Source organism: Mobula birostris, chromosome 16, assembly GCF_030028105.1.
Source record: "Mobula birostris isolate sMobBir1 chromosome 16, sMobBir1.hap1, whole genome shotgun sequence".
In the NCBI taxonomy this organism is placed as follows: Eukaryota; Metazoa; Chordata; class Chondrichthyes; order Myliobatiformes; family Myliobatidae; genus Mobula; species Mobula birostris.
The window spans coordinates 18,703,148-18,725,006 of NC_092385.1; the positions used below are offsets into that span (position 1 = coordinate 18,703,148).

A 21,859-nucleotide genomic window follows, 5' to 3' on the forward strand; every position below is an offset into this window, starting at 1 on the left:
TTTTTGATTCATTCAAATATTTTCTTCAAAATATTCAGGATCAGTGACCTGATACTCCCAGAACTACTGCACCTGGCCATCTCTCTTTGGGGCTGGTGTATGTCTGTCCTGGCAATCTTCCTGCCACTCAATCTAAGAGAATACGTCTCTGCTCACCTTTAGCTATTCCACTAATAACAATAACATCCTTTAGTTTCCTTACGTGAAAAAAAATGTGCAAGCGGAAGGAAAGGGTGAAGGACTTGAGAGCATTGAGGAGTCCTGGGATCAGTTGATGGACAGCGCTTTCATTGACTTTCTAATTTTAAAAAGAAACACAAAACAAAATATGATACCACATCACCGAGGCGGATACTAGTGGAGGAGACAAAAGACCTTGTCGTAAAAACAAGAGATTCTGCAGATACTGGAAGTCCAGAGGAACAAAAACAAAATGCTGAGGAATTCAGCTGCTTAGACAGCACCTGTGGAGGGGAATGAACAGTCAATGATTCAGGCTGCGACCCTTCATCAGGACTGGAAAGGAAGAGGGAAGAAGCCACAACAAGACGATAGAGGGAGGGGAAGGAGTACAAGCTGGAAAGTAATAGGTGAAACCAGGTGAGTGGGAAGCGTGAAGTGAGAAGCTGGAGACAAGTTCCCAGGAAGGAATTGTCACTAGGTTTGATTTAATAACTGTTTTAAAAGAAAGCAGAGTGATGGAAAAACCAAAAAATTTAAGGATCAGATTCCAAGTCTTAGTGCCTTGCCTATGAAAGAGACAGATACCAATATCTTCTTTCAGGATTAGTCTAGAGCAGGATTTCCCAATGTTTCTTATGCTATTCGCCCCTACACCATTAACTTTTTTGTCTGTAGTGTCAGTGCAAGTCTTTTAGAACTTGCAAGATTGTTAATGCTTTAAGTGATCTGGAATTCTGAAAGTGCAACTGGAAATTAATTAGGACAGAATTCCTTCTGGAGGAATCACAGAGGGATGTAGGGCTGTAAGGGAAGAAGAGTCGTGTGTGTGCAGAGCAATAGGAGGCAGTGATTACAGGTGACGCTGACTGTGAGAATGACATGGTACTTGTTGAAGGGTTGCATTGGTAATTCCCAGGGCAGGACTATGAAGTGATTAGGAAGCATGTATAATGAAATAGGCAGGGAGTGAGATCAGAGAACTTGATGAGCTACGATGAAGGTTGAAATTTATGGTGATGGTGAATTCACCCATTAGAGAGACTGAGGAATGAAAACAATGAAGATGTCATAGTGAATCTGTTTGAACGGGTGGTAATGTGGAGGTATTAGAGAAAGAGTGTGGAACAAAGTAAAGTGGTCAAAGGAGAAAGAGGTAGAGAGGTATGGAGGCATGAGAAATGTGATGTAATGATGAGAGCTACTCTGGGGGCAGGTAGTGGAAGGTCTATCCCAAATGCAGAGCCCTCTGTTTGGGGAAACACTCCTTAGCTGATCCTAACCCTCCAGGGTGGCTTTTGAGAACCTGGAGATTTGTTTCCAATTCATTACCAAAGAAAGTCTTACTGCAGCAATCTTACAGAACAATCAGCCGGATGGGATTGCAACTTTGATTTAAACAGTGTATTTCTGTTTTCAATAGGCCTCAGGCGATTGCTGTAAATTATAGTCAGAAAGTAACTGTGTTTCCTGTTGCTCGTATAATGGTTTGGCAAGCCCTTTGGTCCAATGTTAATGAATCCCAGTGGTTAAATATAATTTATTCACGTCTGTTTCTAAGTTGCACTTTGTTTGGAGTCAGTTTTTTTTTGGAGGATTGTTTGTTTTTCCTCAGCATTTCTCACTTTTGATTACGGCATGCAGATCTTGTCTAACTTGGTAGGATATCATTTTAGTTTGGGCTGACATCCTGGTCTAGTACTGAGCCATCATCTACTCAGTCAATTCCATCTTGGGTACAGCTTTCCCCATTATCAAGGATATTAACAAGAAGAGATTGCTTTGGAAGGTAATGTTTATCATTAAAGACCCCTACCATCTGGGCTATGCTCTCTTCTCATGCTATCATTGGAGAAGGAGTATAAAGACACACACCTTAAAACTCAACAAGCAGCTTCCCCACTGCCATCAGGTTCTTAAACTGATATGAAAAACCCAAATTCTGCCTTGACTATATTACCCGCAACTTGCACTAATAGGTTTTTTTGTCATATAAGTTATGTATAATTCTTGTTAATATAAGTTAATGTAATTTATTTTATCATGTTTGTAACGCACTGTGCTGGTGCTGCAAAGTAATAATTTTTATGGCTTTTATACTATTGGGTATGCATCCTTTGCAATAAACTTAAACTTGGGGGAGTGCATTGTCAGTTGCTAGCTTTATCTGCTGTGGACATGTAGCACAATTTTGAAGAAGGGCAAGTATGCAAGGATGGTATTATATCCTGGTGAATAATTATATTTTTATTAGTGGTACTGAAATAGATAATCTACTCATAACAATATTGCTGTTTGTGACGGCTTGCTATGAACACATCTGTTCATAGCAAACCATGTTTCTTACTTAATTGGGTGCGAAGCACTTTTGGATGTTCTGAAAGAGACATGAAAGGCTCTTTGCAAACGCTAGTCTTCATTCAAACTATGCATATGTAAAAGTACTTTGGAGTGAACATTAAAACATTTTAAATAGTCATTAACTGCTCTCTCTCTCTCGGAATCTAACATGATGTTGTACTGCCTTGAAATTTATTTCAACTGAAACATTATCCAACATGCACTGTACTTGTGAGGTAAATTTAGATATTGTTATGTAATTTCTGTGGACGTTAATAGTAAAGGCCACGATATCAAATTCCTGTGTGCGTCAATTCATATACATACATTTATTGCTTTCCCTCTTTCAAAACATTATAAAGTTTAATTGCTGTAATTTGTGTTTTCCTGCACCACAGGCAATTCTCTGTAATAATAGTTACCAGTGACGCCATCAAGCTTTGTGGCTTTGAGCAGGAAGGGCAAATTTTAAATACCGGGTGCAACCAAATTTCACTTGGAAGCAGAACACTGTGCATCTTCTCTCATTATAAGTGGAATACAATAAAATTTTGGGGAATAATTAGTTGGGTTGCCAACAGCACTGAAAGCATGAGGGGCATTCAAAAGTTTGATTTGGACAATCACTTTTTTTTCTGGTCAAAACTTGTCATAGGATTTGGGGTGTGTTCAGAGCTACCACATACCATATGTAGCAAATATCTGCAGAAGTGCTGAAAGTGGAGAAACAGTCCAAGCCTAAACGGACAAAATTTCCTGGAGTTCTGACACCTTCCAGAATTCTGTCAATACAGACAGTGCTACAGCAGGTAAATTCAGTTGGTGACTCTGAGAAAAAGGGTGAATTCAGATCTATGCTCCCACTGTGGGTAAAGTTGGAATGGGTTAGATAGAGGCACAGACATTGCTCACTTTAATTTTCCTCATCCTCTGCCCCGTCAACTGTGCCTTATTGTCTATGGTTCCTCCAAACAGCTGAGAAAAGACCAATCATGATAGGCAGGCTATTAGATTTGTTATCCAGTAGTATCTGAAGGGAAACATTTTAGTTACATTCCTGGATATCAGGATCCCAAGGCATGAATTGGACTGGTAACTGATAGCTTGCTTAATTGTGTGGAGGTATGTCCACCTCCCTCAGATAGAGTGCACTCCCTCTTCTAGTGTTGCGAGTCAGTCCCTTCAACTGCATGTGGCAAAAAGCTTTGCCACAAACACGAGAGATTCTGCAGATGCTGGAGATCCAGGGGTACAAACACAAAATGCTGTAGGAACTCAGCAGGTCAGACAGCATCTTTCGAGGGGAATAAGCTGTCGATGATACAGGCCGAGACCCTTCATCAGGACTGGAAAGGAAGGGGGAAGAAGCCAGAACAAAAAGGTAGAGGGGTGGGAAGGAGTACAAGCTGACACCTGATAAGTGAAACCAGGTGAGGGGGAAGGTAGGTAGGTGAAGTGAGGAGCTGGAGTCAAGTTGCTGGGGGTGAAGTATTTTTCAGAAGGGTTGATTTACTAACTGTTGCAGAAGAAAGAATTGTGGTGAGACCCTTCAGCTGCATATGAGTATTGGCTAGTGGTCACCATGATGAAAATTTTCCTGTACGGGAGAATAAATCTGAAGGGGCAGGAATTCAACTGTGGTAGAGTTGTATGTTACTTAGATGTTGCCACCTATCGTTTGCTAGGCAACAGAATATATAGGCCTCCTCGTGCATGGATCGTGATGAAGATCAATTTAACCAACATAAGGGGCTTCCATACTTTTAGATAGGGAGCTGGGAAAATTTGTGGGGAACCGACTTATGTTTTCCAGTGACTTACTTATGTTTTCCTTCATACATTATGGAGGAACCCCAAGGGTAAGTGGTGTGGCACAGACCATCCTAATCCACAACCTGCACATTTGTTTGCTTTATAAATCATCCTCCAAACATCTGCTTCCACTTGGTTGAGTTGCAGCCAAGTGAGTATATGGTTCCAACACTCCATAATTCAACAACATTTCCTGCTGGTCTCTTTGTTCAGTTGAGCACTTTCCAGCTGCCCTTCCCTGTGAATTCAGCTATAATATCAATACCAGCACCCTGTTCAAATAGAGTAACCATGCATCTCCAGATTCTGACAATGTTTTGTGGACATAGATCTATTTCCTAATGCAAGCAATGGCTCAGAATTTCCTGAGTAGTGTCCATCTTTCACAAACGCCAAATGTTAACTTTGCTGAAAGCAGACATTGATTTCACTGGTTCAGAAGGTCCCAGGTCTCGGACAGGGGCAGGGCCTTGAATGACATGGTGGATTGACATGGATGGGAAAGAACACGCCCAACCCAGGAAACTCCTCTGGTGGAGTGAACATCACCAGTAGCCTGTCCTGGCGCAGCCATGGCCAAGAAAGCCCACCGTTCCCTCTGTTTCCTCAGGGATGTTGGCATGTCCCCTTCTATCCTTGCCAGTACAAAATAGAGTGGAAAAACTTGTCTTGCACACTGTTCATGCAGATCAATTCATTACCACAGTGCGTCGAGGCAGTATAAGATAAAACAAGAGCAGAATGCAGAATAAAGGGTCGCAATTACAGAATAAGTACAAAAAGTGCTGGTAGGCAATCAGGCGCAAGGTCATAACCAAGTAGATTGTGAGGTCAAGAGTCCATCTTATTGACTGGGGGGCTAGTCAATAGTCTAATAATCGTGCAAAACAGAGTGAATGTCTGTGAACAAAGTTGTTACGCAGCTAGGAGACAGAATAGAACAGAAACATACAGTCTCACGTGTGAGGTAAAATAGAAAAAGGAGTAATTACCTGTTGAATTAAAGTTTAATTTGAAATGTTCAACAATGTGGTTTCCCCATATGCATGAGTTTCTCCAAAGTACAGGAAAGCATATTGTGAGCATCAAATACGAAATTTTACATTGGAGGATGTGCAGTAAATGGCTACTTCATTTGGAAGGACTTTTAGCCAAGGCATGGGGGGCTACTAAGTTTGCCAACTTTCTCACTCCCAAATAAGGGACAAAGGTAGCAGTCAAATATGGGACACTTGTGTTTACCCCGAGAAAGACTACCATCACCATGAAGCCTTGCGCGGGCACCTGTGAGCACATACGTGATGTGCACATGCGTGTATGTGCTGATTTTTTTCTACAAATTGGTTTTGGCTTAATCTTCCTGATCCTGATACACTGTACATACATTATTTCTACTTTATATAGGCTGTGTATTTATCATATAATTCCTGCTTTTACTATATGTTAGTGTTATTTTAGGTTTTATGTGTTATTGGTATGATCTGGTAAGTTATTTTTTGGGTCTAGGAACGCTCAAAAATTTTTCCCATATAAATTAATGGTAATTGCTTCTGCGCTTTACATCATTTCGGCTTACGAATGGTTTCATAGGAACGCTCTACCTTAGCGGGGGAGATACGGGACAACCAATTTAGCCCAATATATGGGATGTCCCAGCTAATATGGGACAGTTGGAGTGCATCCAGCTTCAGCTTCTAACAGACCGTGTTAAGGATTTGGAGCTAGAAATGGATGAACTCCAGATCATTCGGGAGGCTGAGGAGTTGATAAACTGTTCATGCAGGGAGGTAGTTACACCCAAAGTGCACGGCACAGTAACTGGATGACTCTCAGGAGGGTGAAAGGAGATAGGCTACCAGTACAGAGTACCCCTCTGGCCATTCCCCTCAACAACAGGTATATCACTCGGGATACGTTGTGGGGGGACATCCTAGCAGAGGAAAACCACAGTGGTCAGGTCTTTGCTACTGAGTCTGGTTCTGTGAATCAGAAGGGGAGGGGTTGAAGAGGTGATCTGTAGTGATAGTGGATTTGTTAGTAAGGGAAACAAAGGATGTTCTGTGTACTAGACCAAAATTCCAGTTTGATTTGTTACCTCCTGGTTGCCAGGGTCAGGGACATTCTGTATTGAGCCCGCGGTGGATGGCGGAGGGGGGGCAGTTGGAGGTTATGGTCCATGTTGGTACCAATGACATGGGTAGGATGGGTGACGAGACCTTGCAAAGTGAGTTCAGGGAGTTAGGTGCTAAATTAAAGGAAAGGATTTCCTGGGCTGTAATCTCAGGATTGCTACCCATGCTATGTGCTAGTGAGGCCAGAAGTAGGAAGATCATATGGTTTAACACATGGCTAAGGAGTTGGTGTAGGAGGGAAAGCATAAGATTTTCAGATCATTGGGCTCTCTTCTAGGGAAGCTGGGACCCGTACAGAAGAGAAGGTTTGCACACCTGAACTGGAGGGGGACGAATATCCTAGCAGGAGGGTTTGCTAGTGCTGCACGAGGTTGGAGGGGGTGTTAAACTAGAGATACAAGGGAGTGAGAACCAAAGCGCCAGAATAGATAGTGGAGTGGTTGTGGAGAAAGATGTTAACTTACACACAAAGTCACGAATCAAAAGATTGGGCATGGTGGGATTAATGTTTTGAGCTGTGTATACTTCAATGCACGTATTGTAGAAAAGGCAGATGAGCTTAGGGTATGGATCAACATATGGAATAATAATATTGTAGCCCTTACTGAGACCTGGTTGCAGGAGGGACAGGACTGGCAGCTCAGTGGTCTGGGGTTTTATTGTTTTAGATGTGACAGAGCGCGAGGGATTCGAGGGGAAGGGTGGCATTACTAGTCAGGGATATGTTACAGCTGTGCTCAGTCAGGACAAACAGGAGAGCTCGCCTAGTGAAGATTTATGGTAGAGCTGAGGAGTAAGAAAGGTATGACCACGTTAATGGTATTATATTCTGAGCACGCAACAGTCCATGGGATATGGAGGAGCAAATTTGTAGAGATCATAGACTGTTGGAAGAAATACCAGATTGTGACAGTAGGGGATTTTAACTTTCCACGTATTGACTGGGACCCCGTACTGTAAAAGGGCTGGATAGAAAATAGTTTGTCAAAAGCGTTTAGGAAAGTTTCCTTAATGAGTACATAAAAGTCCCAACTAGAGAGAGTGTGATACTAGATCTCCTACTAGGGAATGAGACAGGGCAGGTGACAAATGTTTGTGTAGTGAAACATTTTGCATCTAGTGATCATAATGTTAGATAGATCTGGTCCTCAGGCTGAGATTCTAAATTGGAGAAAGGCCAAATTTGATGGTATCAGAAAGGATCTAGCAAGTGTGGAGTGGGACAGTTGCTTGGCAAAGGTGTCTTTGGTAAGTGGGGGGCCTTTAAAATGAAATTTTGAGATTACAGAATTTGAATGTTCCTATTAGAGTAAAAGGCAAGGATAACAGGCTTATGGAACCTTGGTTTTCGAGAGATGTTGAGGCCCTGGTTAAGAAAGGGCCGGCACATAGCAGATATAGACAAGCAGGAACAAATTATGTACAATTTGCAGATGACACCAAGATTGACCGTGGAGTGAATAACGAGGAAGACTATCTAAGTTTGAAGCTGGATCTGGACCAGCTGGAAAAGTGGGCTGAAAAATGACAGATGTAATTTAATGCAGTAAAGTGTGAGGTGTTGCACTTTGGCAGGTCTTACATGGTAAGTGGTGGGGCACTGAGGAGTGTGGTAGAACAGAGGGATCTGGGAATGCAAATCCATAATTCCTTGAAAGAGACATCACAGGTACAGTAGACAGGGTTGTAAAGAAAGTTTTTGGCAATTGATGGTCAAGTTTGCAGCTGATATAAAGTTAGGTTGAGGACAGATAATATTGAAGAAGTACTGAGTCTGTAGAACTTGCACAGATTAGGAGAATGGTCAGAGAAGTGGCAGGTGGAATAAAGGCATAGATTATTTTCTAAACAGGGAAGCAAATTTAGAAATTGGAGATGTAAAAGAACTTGAGAGTCTTTGTGCAGGATTCCCTGAAGGTTAACTTGAAGGTTGAGTTGGCCAAAAGGAAGGCAAATGCAATGTTAGAATTCATCTTGTGAGAACGAGAATATAAAAGCAAATATATAATGCTGAAGGTTTATGTGGCATTGGTTCAACTGCACTTGGAACATGGTGATCAGTTTTGAGCCCCTTATTTAAGAAAGGATGTGTTGGCATTGGAGAGAGTTCATAGAAGATTCCAGGAATGAAAAGGTATGAGGTTTTATAGCTGGCATTTAGAAGAATGAGGGTGGGGAAGGGAATCTCATTGAAACTGATATTGAAAGGTCTAGATAGAGTGGACATGCAGAGAACGGTTCCTAAAGTGGGAGGGTTCTGGAAGAAGAGTTGGGACCAGTGAACAACACGACTAAGGGCAATTTCCTCCAGATGGTTCACAAAACTACTTCTTCTACCTTTCTTTTTCAAATGCGGTTCTACTGCTGTTGGAGCTTTGGTGGTGTGTTTTTGGGCCAATTGAGCAATCGAGTGCTTTGCTGTCTCCAAGGGGGTTCAGTGAGGTTTTGAGTGAAGCGTGCAGCCTCAAGGCCAAGAATCCTAAAGATTGGGTGCCAAGCCACAATTGACCCCATTTATCACCGATCTTGCCAATTGAAACGTCAAGGAAGATTGAAATCATCAAGGCGAGACAGATGGAGAGTGGGTATTCAACGTCATCTACCAGCCTCTCGCACATTGCTGCCGGAGGAGGGTGTCTGTGTGTGACCATCTGTCTCTCCCTCTTGCTCGATACTACTAGAGGATTGTGCTGGAATCCTGGGTCTCTGGCAAGGTTTAATTGATGCAATTTGTAGATTGGATTCTGTAATTCACGTTTCAGCTCACTCCTTTTTTTTGTTGCTATTTTGGTCATTTTTGATCAGGGCAACCTGCAGATATCAAACGACACAGTGCTAGGTTGAACTGAACTGAGCTGGATTGAATATGTCTGGACTGTTTTGATTTTGTGTTTTATATTCTGTGTTTTTTGCTCTTTTTTGCTGTTTGCATGACTTGTTTTTTCTTGTGTGTTGGGGAGGTTGGTTTGATGACTTTCTTTGAATGGGTTCCATGGTTTTCTTGGTTTTGTGGTTGTCTCTGGGAAGCTGAACCTCAGCGTTGTATACTGCATACATAGTTTGATAATAGATGTACTTTGAATCTTTGAGTCTAGGACGAGAGGGCACACCCTCAGAGTCCAAGGGCGCCCCTTTAGAACAGAGATGAGGATGAATTTCTTTATCCAGAGGGTGGTAATCTGTGGAATTCAGCCACAGATGACTGTGGGGTCAAAATCATTGGGTATATTGAAAGTAGGGGTCAATAAGTTTTTGATTGATAAGGGTGTCAAAGGTTATGGGGAGAAGGCAGTCAATTGGTTATTGAGGGGGTAATAAATCAGCCATGATAGAATGGCAGAGCAGACTCGATGGGCCGAATGACCTAATTTTGCTCCTATTTTTTATGGTCTGGGGGGGTGGAGGGTTACGAGAATGATCCTGGGAATGAAAGAGTTAACTTACGAGGAGCATTTTTGATGGCTCTGGCCATGTATTCGCTGGAGTTTAGAAGAATGAGGGGCATCTTATTGCAATCTACTGAATATTGAAAGGTCTTAGAGTGGCTGCGGAGAAGCTGTTTTCATTGGTTGAGAGTCTGGAACCAGAGGGCACAGCCTCACAAGAAGGATGTCCCTTTAGAAGAGAGATGAGGAAGAATTTCTTTAGCCAGAGGTTTATAAATGAAGGGGTTAACCAATGAGGAATATTTTTGGTGGTTTTGTGCCTGTACTCACTCGAGTTTAGAATGAGAGGGGGTGTGGGGGAACTCATTGAAACCTACCTAATATTGAAAGGCCAAAACAGTGGATGTATAGACGATGTTTCCAATTGTGGGAGAGTCTAGGACCAGAGGGCTTTGCCTCAGAATAGAAGGACATCCTTTAGAACAGAGAGGGAGGAATTAGTAGGTGGGTGGTGAATCTGTGTAATTCATTGCTACACCTGGCTGTGGAAGCCAAGTCATTAGATATATTTAAAGCGAAGGTTGATAGGTTCTTAATTAATAATGGTGAGAAGGCAGCAGAATGGGGTTGAGAGGGATAATTAATCAGCCATGATAGAATGGCAGAACAGAATTGATAGGCCAAATGGCCTAATTCTGCCCTTATGGGTATATTTAAAGCAGTTTCTTGATTAGTAAAGATTTCGAAGGTATAGGGAGAAGACAGGAGAATGGGATGACAGCAGATTCAATGGGCTGAATGGCCTAATTCTGGCTCTGTGACTCTACTTCCAGTGGATTTGGAGGGATTTGCAGAGAGAAGATTAGTGGCATTATCTAGAATCTTGTAGGTAGTGCATGTCTAAAAAGGATACAGGAGTACAGGGATACCAGCACTGAAAGCTCTCCACCCACATGAGAAAGAAGCTCTGTTAATTACAGGTGAACTGAATGAAGCCTGTTGGACTGGATGTATTTCATCAAGAGAAGGTGATAAAAATCATTTAAGTTCATTTTAAAAGAGTCAAAGATCACTTTAGAAATATTTAAATATTCAACTGCTTCTTCCTCAAGTCACAGTGCGAACAGCTGAACATGTTCTTCTGTCTTTCCTATTAAAGGAGCTGTCTTGGAGAAAAAAGCCAACCACTCCAGTGATGACTTAGTTACTTCTCGATCCACAACCACTGCTACTCTAGGATCTACAGCTCCTCCTACAACATCCCTAACTCCATCATGGGATCCCCCCACCTCTATTCCTGCCTTAGAGGAACCTGTTCATGAAGAAATTAAATGTAAGTTATTTCAGTTTCTTCTTGGTAAAGTGCAATGAAATAGACAAATGGTATTGATTCAGTAACTTAAGCTGCTCTCCAGCACTCCATGGCCAATGAACAATTAAGTTATTTGGAAATGTAGTCACGATTTGGTAATGTATGAACTGTGTTGGCAATTTGAGTACAAGCTCCCACAAAGAGATTTTGAAGATTTCCACCTCATATTGTTTTTAATATTTGATAGGCCATTGGGAACATCTCTATTGCCAATCACTAAAATAGACCCATGAGATCTTTTGTGTCTGCTTCACAGGCCAGAAAGCCTTTCTTTAATATTTTATCAGTAGCAGTGTGGGGCTTCCTTGGATTACAAAGGATTTTTCGATTGGGACGACAGCATAACCTTTGAAAATGCCACTGAATTAGGTGTGGGTGATTCCGTGAGTATAAGGACCCAGTGGAAAAAAAGATATTGCAGATGGGAGAAACATCTGCTCTTCACACTTTCGTGTTTCCACGGTTAAAAGTACTTGAGTCATGTGATAAGAAAGTACAGAATGAGATCATTCAGTTCATTGTGCTGGTATGAGCTGTTTAATTATCTCCAGTCCAAAGTTTTTTTTCAATTAAAAAGGATGCTCTTCATTTTCTAGAGTTAATCCTATTCTGTTTTGAAAGTTCTACCATCACCTTTTTGGGTGATGCTTTTAGTTTCACAATCACTGCAAAAAATTATTGCCAGATGTTGCTAACAGCTTTTATCAATGACCTCTTACCAATCCTTTGGCTGCTCCTTATATTTCTTACTCAAAAGCTTTCAAAATTCCAAATAATTCCATTAAATCTCTCTCTTCTGAGAACAGCCCTATTTTCTCCAACACTTACAAATCTGAAGCCTTTAATTTCAGTAAATCTCCTCTATACATTTTTTTAACCTTGATGTATTTCCCAGCATAGTTTGCAGAGCTGCTTACAATACTTTGGAGGCTAACAAGCTTTTCATGAAAGAATAGCATAACTTGCCTCAGTATTCCATACAACTAATTATAGGATTCCGTCATGTCTTCATAACTGTCTTCTCAACTTGTCCAGTAATTTATTTATGCTAACTCTCACTGCTTCTGTGCCTGCATCTCCTTTAAAATTCTACTATTTATAATAATAACTCTTCTCAATTTCAAAATCAAAATTAATCCATGCACACTTATCGGTCTTGAATTTAATATGCTTTTTTTTGTAAGTCTTGACTATTTCTGAGTTTTCTCCTACTAGTAATCTTTGAAATTACGTACTGTATATCCAAGTCCAGGACATTCACATCTATTAAAGAGAGCAGTGGTACCATCCCTGAAGCCTTAGAGGTGTGACTGCAAATCCTCATTCATTTTAACATAACAATTTGTCACTGTTCTCTACTTTCTGTCCTTTACCCTACTTTGTATTGGCAAACATTATACCATTAAATCCATGCACTTTAAAGAAAGAGTTGTAATCAGGGGATATTTGCAGACAACAGAAATGGTTTACAATTATGTTGTTGAAATGACAGAACTCAGAGGAGTTGTAGCCATTGTATTGTACAGAAGTAAAACAACATTCATCCAGTACAGGAGATGCAGTGTTGTAGTGATAAAGTGCTTAGTGAAGAAAGTCAAGATAGTGATGACACAAGAAGAGGCAGCTCTCTGTTTGAATGACCTCCAAGACCCATTTGGGACTGTATTGTCTGTTAGGACACTACTGGCTTCTTAGCACCTTGCCATGCTGCGCTGAGGTGCAAGGATGGTTCAAGGTGATATCATTTTCCGGGACAGGTACATGAAGCTCTTTCATTGTCACCAGTAGAATGGCAGTAGGCAATCGATTGACAATAGCAAAACTGCCAGAAACAGGGCACTTGGAGACAACTGCCTCTTTGACATGATGTAACCTCAGGTTTCTAAGATTTACTGTAGGAATCCATCATCCTAACTTGGGAGTTCCTTGTAGGTTGCAGAGTTGATCTGGTAACATCATTTTGCATAGAGTTAGTTAATGCAACATAGAGGAATGTTCTGACTATTGTGAATGGAGTCTTCACACAAATGATCACCAGGAATTTCAAATGCCAAATTCTTTTCTGGTATGATTGAAGTGTTTAAATTGGGTGATAGCAGTGGCAGTATTCGGCATATGTGAAGGCAACCAAAGAAACTTTCTTATTTCTGGAGAACAATTCGGCACGAAGTTTTGTGGCGTATTGAGGCAACCTGCTTGTTGATGAAGGAAAACTTCAGATTTCTCTTACAGCAATAAAGTCTTCCCACTGCAAAGTGAACCTCTTTCTGCATTTGTGAAAGGTCACATCCTGCCTCAGTGGAGTTTTGCCAGGTTGGAAGAAGTCTGTAACTTGTATCTAGCCATGAATTTTGAATGTGTAGATTTTAGATATTTTGTTTTGGCTGTTTACGGTGCCTTGAGCACCTGTTTACTTTTATTAGGAGATTATATTCGCTCTTTTCATGACTTTTAGGTGGGTGTTATGTTTTGTAACTACAAAGCATTAAATTAATTCAAAAGAAATGCGGGTCTAACTTCAGGTTTACTGTAAGCAAAGTGCACATGTATGACTTGGTAGCATGATGATATATGCAATTCATTTATTTATATATATAACCTGTAATGAATTATTTAAATGAGCAAGAATGCTTAACAACATATTTACAAATTACTCAACTATTACTGAGATACCACAATAGTGGGCATTTTGAGCACAGCTTTTTGTAGGAGGTCTCCTGTACTGAAGGAATAAACCCCTATTGGAGAAATACCAAAATAGTGGTATCATTCAATAAGATAGTTTTTAATTCTTCATCTGTAACAGAAAAGGTTGGCAATGCTAATTCTCCTGCTAATCTTACCCTTTGCCCAGTTAGTCACTCCTCCTCATTCTGTCTCTGGTCTAGTTTCCTCAGTAGTTCATACACTTTGCACTCCCATTCTGCAGTTCTTGGGAGTTCACCATTTACACAGCCCAACAGTAAAACAATTGCTAGCTTGACTAATCAAAACAATGCCTTCAGTTAACATGTTCTGCTTGCCTACAACTCGTAAAAACAGGGATTCTAGACAAAAGCATTCCAACAGTTTCATTTATTTTCACTCACACTGGTGTAAAGGTTTGTTGACAGCAGAATGGGCTCAAAAGAGCCGAGGGCCATTTAGGGGTATCCTAAAATAATGCCTGGGTTAGTGGGAGCAGGTGCATTACACTTTACGCAGACAGATTTAAAACCCTCAGTTTGGCTTTGCTGAGGGCTGTGGAGGTTGGGTTTGACTGTTGGTGAATAGTTATACTGGAAAGTTAACATCAAAGTGTGTTGTGGAGAAAGCCTCTGTGTATTTGTAAAATTTGGTACATGTTTGTTTTAATTTGTCTAGTTGTAAATATTTTTTTTCTTTTTGGGCATCTTTTGCTTTTTTTCACCTGGAACTGTATAAAATCCCATTGCATGAATGCGCTGTTGTGGCTTACCATCTTTTTTTTTCAACTGGTGATCCTCGTTGGGCATGTTTACCCACACCTGATAGGGAGGTGTGACCGCATCCATTCTCCTGTGAAGTTAGCAAAAAGACCAAGGTTTGTTGTATAGCTTCTCTTCAATTTTGTGGCTGTTGCTCTGTTATCTTCCATTATGGAGTACTCCCAAGCAACTTGTCAACATTCATATTGTTTATGGGGCTTAGTAGACTGCAGGTGTATCATGACCGGCCACTATTCTCATGACTGTGAATGAAATTGTTCTCTTAGGAGTTATAGTGATCAGAAAGTTCAGCATACAACTTTTTATTACAATCTGTTCATGACAAATATGGTACCTTGCCAATTTTAATGTTGAAAGGCTAGACAGAGTAGATGTTGAAAGGATGTTTCTCATGATGGGAGAGTCTAGGACAAGAGGGCACAGCCTCAGGATAGAGGGGCATCCTTTCAAAACAGAGATGCGGAGAAATTTCTTTAGCCAAAGGGTGGTGAATTTGTGGAATTTGTTGCCACGTGCAGCTGTGGAGACCAGGTCATTGGGTGTATTTAAGACAGAGATTTATAGGTTCTTGATTAGACATGGCATCAAAGGTTATGGGGAGAAGGCTGGGAACTGGGGTTGAGGAGGGGAAAAGAAAGGATCGGCCATGATTGAATGGTGGAGCAGACTCAATGGGCCAGATGGCCTAATTCTGCTCCTATGTCTTATAGACCCCTACTGTTAACCAAGGGGTTGTAGATGCCAGGTTGGGAACCCCCAGTCTAGTGACAATCTAGTAGCTTAATTACTTTAGAACCAGATGGCTTACAGATATGCAAATGTAAATGAATGATTAGTGAAACAATATGAAAATTGCAGAAGTATAAAACAAAAACCCACACTGTCAAGGAAATCTATAGTACTCTTGATGTATACTTACTTGTATAGGTTAATATACAAAAATATGCATTATTCATGTATTCCAAATAGTTTATTCAATGCAACACTTCTAGCACTTAGTTTCTACATGTCATTGATTAATATCTTCTAATTTTCAAATAAATTAATGCATATAATTTTTTATTTCTGTCACGTAGTTAGTAATTAACACGCGCATAATAACATAGTGCCAAGTGTTATTAGCTTGTCTGTACCATTTGTCCTCACCTGAAGCTGATGAGAAAGATAATCAGTAGTTGTCCGCAGCCTAAACCTTCCCCAAAGATTTATGAACAGGGTAGGCAAAAGAGTCAATAACAGCGGTGTTTTGGATTGACCTTCATTAGCCCTAAATTTGTCATTTTGCTTCTTGGACAATGTTTCTCCTTTCTTCCAATTGAATAACATTATATAAAATCCCATCTTTGCCTCTCTGTAGTTGGTGGAAACTCTACCTTTCAGAATCATTTATCTTTAAGGAAGGATGTGGAAGCATTGGAAAGGGTACAGAGGAGATCTACCAGGATGCTGCCTGGTTTAGAGAGTACGCATTATGATCAGAGATTAAGGGAGCTAGGGCTTTACTCTTTGGAGAGAAGGAGGATGAGAGGAGACATGATAGAGGTGTACAAGATAATAAGAGGAATAGATAGAGTGGATAGCCAGCGCTTCTTCCCCAGGGCACCACTGCTCAATACAAGAGGACATGGCTTTAAGGTAAGGGGTGGGAAGTTCAAGGGGGATATTAGAGGAAGGTTTTTTACTCAGAGTGGTTGGTGTGTGGAATGCACTGCCTGAGTGAGTGGTGGAGGCAGATACACTAGTGAAGATTAAGAGACTACTAGACAGGTATATGGAGGAATCTAAGGTGGGGGCTTATATGGGAGGCAGGGTTTGAGGGTCGGCACAACATTGTGGGCATGAGCCTGTACTGTGCTGTACTATTCTATGTTTAATAAAGCAGCACGGTATCATAGTGATTAGCATAATAATTTAACAGCACCAGTGATCACTGATTGGGGTTCAGTTCCCTCTGTTGACTGTAAGGAGTTTGTACATTTTCCCTGTGACCGTGTGGGTTTTCTCTGACAGCTTCGGTTTCTTCCCACATTCCAAAGATGTACAGTTAGGGTTAATAAGTTGTGGCCATACTATACTGGCAGTGGAAACATGACATAGTTGTGGGGTGCTCCCAGCACAGCTCTCGCTGATACGATTTGATGAAAATGACACATTTCACTGTGTGTTTTGAAATTTTGATGTATATGTGACAAGTAAAGCTGATCTTTAAATCTTTACTATGAATCATGTTGAACCGGTTGGTGTAAAATTGTTGCTCTGCTCACAGCAGTGATTTTTATTCACGTGTCAGTTGATCTCCAGCAGGAGTTCCCAACCCGGGGTCCTCAGACCCCTCGGTTAATGGTAAGGCTCCAGGGCATAAGAAAGGTTGGTTAACCCCTGACTTCACAGATGTCTGCATAGAGATGAAATGTCAACTCTATAGTATGGATAGATGTATACATGATGGTAGGCTGCATACAGCCGTTTCTGATTCCTGATGTTTCAAAGTAAACTGAGGTGTTGAATAACAGTTGATTCATTCCAAATGCTGCATTTTGTCTCATTTTCCGTTGACAATATTTGCGTGTATGTACGCTCTGTTGGAGGTATTGAAAAGTGGTCATGAGATGACTGCTCCTATCTCTACAGATCAGCTTTTGTCTTTTAGCACTTTGGATAGCGGTACAAATTGAATCACAGTTCAATCATTTTGGGACATATGTGTAACAGATTCTGTTTTTTGACTCCAGTCTCTGGTGATTGTATTGATTTTTTTTAGCATTTTAAGGGGGAAGGATAAAGAGAAAATTAGAAGCATACTTACATCTATATGTGGAAAACTGTACCTATGGATTTGGATCTGCTAGTAGGACAACTCATCTCCCTTAAAGGCAATAGCATCGTTTTAAAAAAACACGCAATTTGAACATTTGATATTAATAAAGCATTTGTCATTTTCCTCAAAGACAAATCTTGATGCAAAATACTGAATTTAAGCAACAATCTTTTGTTTCCCAGGTTTTTTCTTTGACACAATGATGAATAGGTTTCATTGTTGGTACAAAAAATGTTCAGCTTGAGAAGTACAGGGTGAATGCATTTCTGACATTTCCGTTCCAAGACATATTAACTCTTGCATGGCAGAAGTACTGCAGTACCATATGTACAATACTATAATGATATCCCAATTTACAACAGCCCTCTGGAGTTTCATTTACATTTTATGGAAACATTTTTCTTCTCTCCTGGGATGCCAATTTTATTTGCCCTCTTGACATAAAAGGAGAAAGTCCTGGAGGTACCCAGCAGGTCAGGCAGCATCCTCAGAGAAGGTAACTGATATCGCAATTCAGGGCGATGACCTTTCTTGGGCTTCTCTTTATCGACGTTTGAAATGAGCTTTCTTGTACATTACTACATTACAGGAAGCTGCCCTGAAGCTGACGTGGACCTCACTGTTACAGAGAACTGAACAGAGTTCACATCCATGCTATCACCTTCAATTTTCCTGTGTCTTATTCGTTCTGAAATCTTTATTGAATTTATGAGGAGCAATGAGTTGGTTTTGTTCAAAATGGTGGGACTCAGAGTGTTTTAAAATGGACTTAACATTTGACACCAAAATATATATTACAGCAACTGAAGATGGGTTTTAAAGGAGTGATTTAAAGGATGAATGAAGAGGCTTAGGAAGGGAATTCTAGAGAGAAGCTGTTGAAGACAGTCATCAATGATGTAATGGTTAAATTAGGGGATCATTTAAAAGCTACAATTGAAAGGGTACAGCTATCCCAGTATATGTATTACAGGACCAGAAGGTATTATAGAGGGAAGGAGAGATTTGACTGTGGAAGGAGTTTGAAACAAGGATGGCGATCTTACCTTTGAGGCTGTTCAACCAGGAGGCGCTGTGCCCAGCTTGCGTTGGAATGATGGGCAAAATAGACTTTGTATGGATTAGGAAGCAGAGGCTGAAATTTGACTGGTCAAATTTATGCACAGTAGAATGGGAGATGGTTATCTGTAAGGATCAAAAAGCTATGAATGAGGGTTTCAGCAGCAGTGACCAGAGATGAGTAAAGTTAAGAGATATAACGAGATCAACTGGATAATAATGTTAAAAAGTCAGCATGACTATAATGGGCAGGACACTTGTAATAGAGTCGTGGAAAAGTACAGCTCAGAAACAGACCCTTCAGTCCATCTAGTCCACACTGAACAATTTAAACTTGGGGTATAATTTTGAGATAGAATCAAATGTGAATTTGTGGGGATTTTGGAGATATCCTGTTCCCATGGCATTGTGTTCTCATGCATCTCCATGGCAGAGGTCACAAGGAGGGCTTCTGTCAAACAACCAAAGACGGGTTCCTGCAATAAATAATGTCACTTGTAAAAGCTGCATAATGCAAAAATGCAAGTGAATTGACATTCAGCCAATTTACTTGTTTGAATAGTTTGAAGTATCTTGTATGTTGATGGAGCTACTTCCATCATAATCTGACTTAAGTGCTGTAAATGGCAGTAATGTTTTAAAAACAGTTAGATAAGCAGACATTGCATCACAGAATGCTTACTTTGAGCCAACCACATTGTTGATGTGACTGATCCAATGAAGTTTCTGTTCAATGAAGATCTCAAGTACTGATATGATGAGGCTTATCACCACTGTCAGCATTGATGAACATAGAATATGACTGAACCCTGCATTTAGATTAAAGTACATGTTAACCCAATTTTGACATCACAAATTGGTGATGTTCAGCCTCTTATTTAAGCAAATAATCTAATTCATTATCAAATATGCTTGGTAATTGCTTTTTACAAATGAAAAAGTAAATCCTGATCTGATGAAGGGTCTTGACCTGAAATGTCGACTATTTATTCAATTCCATAGAAGCTGCCTGACCTGCTGAGCTCCTCCTGCATTTTGTGTGTGTTGCTCTGGATTTCAGGCACCTGCAGAATCCCCTGTGTCCTTATCCATACACTGTAAATAATATATTTTAAATCTTCTCATCCGAACATGCTTGAAGTCCTAGAGGAACTTGTATGTTTTCCTCAATGAACCAGAACTGTATATTTGTTACCTATCTTAGAACATAGATATTTGAGCTCTTCACAGTAAAGCCAAGGTTTAGGAATTTTACTTCCTGGTTGTTTTACAAACTTGCCAAGTTTTCTTTCACATTGCTGCCAAACATCTGTTTATTGAAATGACGGTTCAACAAATTAGATCTGGACAACAGTCCATGAGGCCTTATCCGACTCAACAAAATACAGCCAGTAATTACCATTAATCTGGATGAGGTGTTTGTTCATTGTTCCAAATGGTGCTTCATATATTGACAACACATTGTTTTGAAGAAGGAGTCATAAAGATTTGCAAAATCAGCCCATAGTTTTCTGGAACGTTTTGCTTTTGCTCTGGACTAAATACTGAGAAATGCATGTTATACAAGAACATTTGTATATAATTAAATTACTATGGGTTTATTTTGGTACATTATTAAGAAATTAATGACAAAGAGATTCTTAGCAAGGTTTAGAATTTGATACAGTTAGTATGCAAGTTTAACATGAGAAGCAGAATAAATAAATTTGATTGAAAAAACTCCAGTTATTTTACCTATCCATGCCTCTTGTTATACTTAAGAGATATTTTCTCAGCAATCTGATATAAAGTAGCTAAACTTAAGTACTGTACAATATGGCAACTAAAACCTTAATAAATCTGTCATTAAAATATTTGTAAAGTTTTAAAGTCACTTGAAGTTTGGGAGGCTTACATGCATCTGTATTCATTCTGTTTTAGCAGGGCTGGAGGGGTAAGCAGAAATATGGGCTGCCACTCAGCAGGGAATTGAATATAATGATAATTACATATTATGTGGAACAAGGTCTCTCTTTGGCTCTTGTTTAGGATTGAGGTTAAGATGGTGAAGCAATGACACAGCACAGCTAAGTTACAATTTTTAAAGGCAGGCAGTCAATACTGAAGGGGAACCAGAAGGGCGACAAACTCATCTGAAATATTAATGCAAGAACTAAGGGACAAATATGTGTGAACTACTTGCCCTTGTCTTCCCATGTAATTAGTGTGCATTCATCATGTCATGCCTTGGATTTGTTTATTCGAAACAGCAATCACTCACTCTGGTTTAAAATGCAATGTGCATGTCACACTTAAAGCAATACCCCGTTTTGTTACAAAAAGATAGCAATTCATGACACTCCTACTGATTAAAAATTTCTCTGATGCTGACAGGCACATAACACATTCTTGCAGAACTCAGTCCTGCAGTATTCACATGATACTGTGTTAATCAGGTGCTCTCAAAGACTTGTTAATTTCATCATTGTAGAGCCTGTCAAACAGCTGATAAAAGAAAATTAAATTTAACTCTGGGACTGGGGTCAAATAATAACTTTGAATCCATTAATCTTTGTAGAAAAGCAATATTTTGTACCACATATAGTCTGAAGTAAGGACATTAACCTGTTGAGGGTACTTTAAACTCCATACATAGAATGCTAATCATGCCAGATTCTAGAATTGCATTAATAAACGCTTGTTAGCAATGTAGAAGGAAAAATGTAGAGGTACTTATGACTTTTTTATTATTTTGTAATAAAAAAAGTTGAACTAGCTTCAATAACGTTGATTTCCATAATGAAAGCTTAGGTTTCCTTTGTCTCAGGCCAATCCTTCCCTCTTCTCCCACCAGTGACAGCAGGAGCAGGCAAGAGCAATTTTTTGTTGAAAATTGACAGAAGACAGGTCTTCAGAGTTCAAAATAAAGTTATTATCAAAGTACTCTTACGTTAGCATGTTATCTTGAGATTCATTTGCAGGCATTTACATGGAAAAAAGAAATAAATTAAATTAGATTATGAGGACACTCAGTCCTCATTTATTGTCATTTAGAAATGCATGCATTAAGAAATGATACAATGTTCCTCCAGAGTGGTATCACACAGAAACAGGACAAACCAATCCATCTGAAAACTTCGAGCCTCTGACCAGCCCCTCCGATACAGCCTCCCGAGCGCCATCCTCTGCCGAGCGTCTTTGACCTCGTCCCGGCCACCAAAACAAGCAAAGCCGAGGACTCAGAGGCCTACTCCTCCGGAGATTCCGGACCACACAGTAGCAGCAGCAGCGAAGCGGGCATTTCAGAAGTTTCT

At 40.2% G+C, this 21,859-nt stretch overlaps 1 protein-coding gene across 4 annotated transcripts in view; it reads left to right on the forward strand.

The window, feature by feature from the left end:
* fbln2 (fibulin 2) overlaps positions 1–21,859 on the forward strand; it is a 254,081-nt gene that overhangs the window by 49,100 nt on the left and 183,122 nt on the right. For all 4 annotated transcript variants that reach the window (XM_072280371.1, XM_072280369.1, XM_072280372.1 and 1 more), the window contains one exon: positions 11,010–11,183. In XM_072280371.1, coding sequence (XP_072136472.1) covers positions 11,010–11,183 — 174 coding nt within the window. The remainder of the gene's footprint in view (positions 1–11,009; positions 11,184–21,859) is intronic.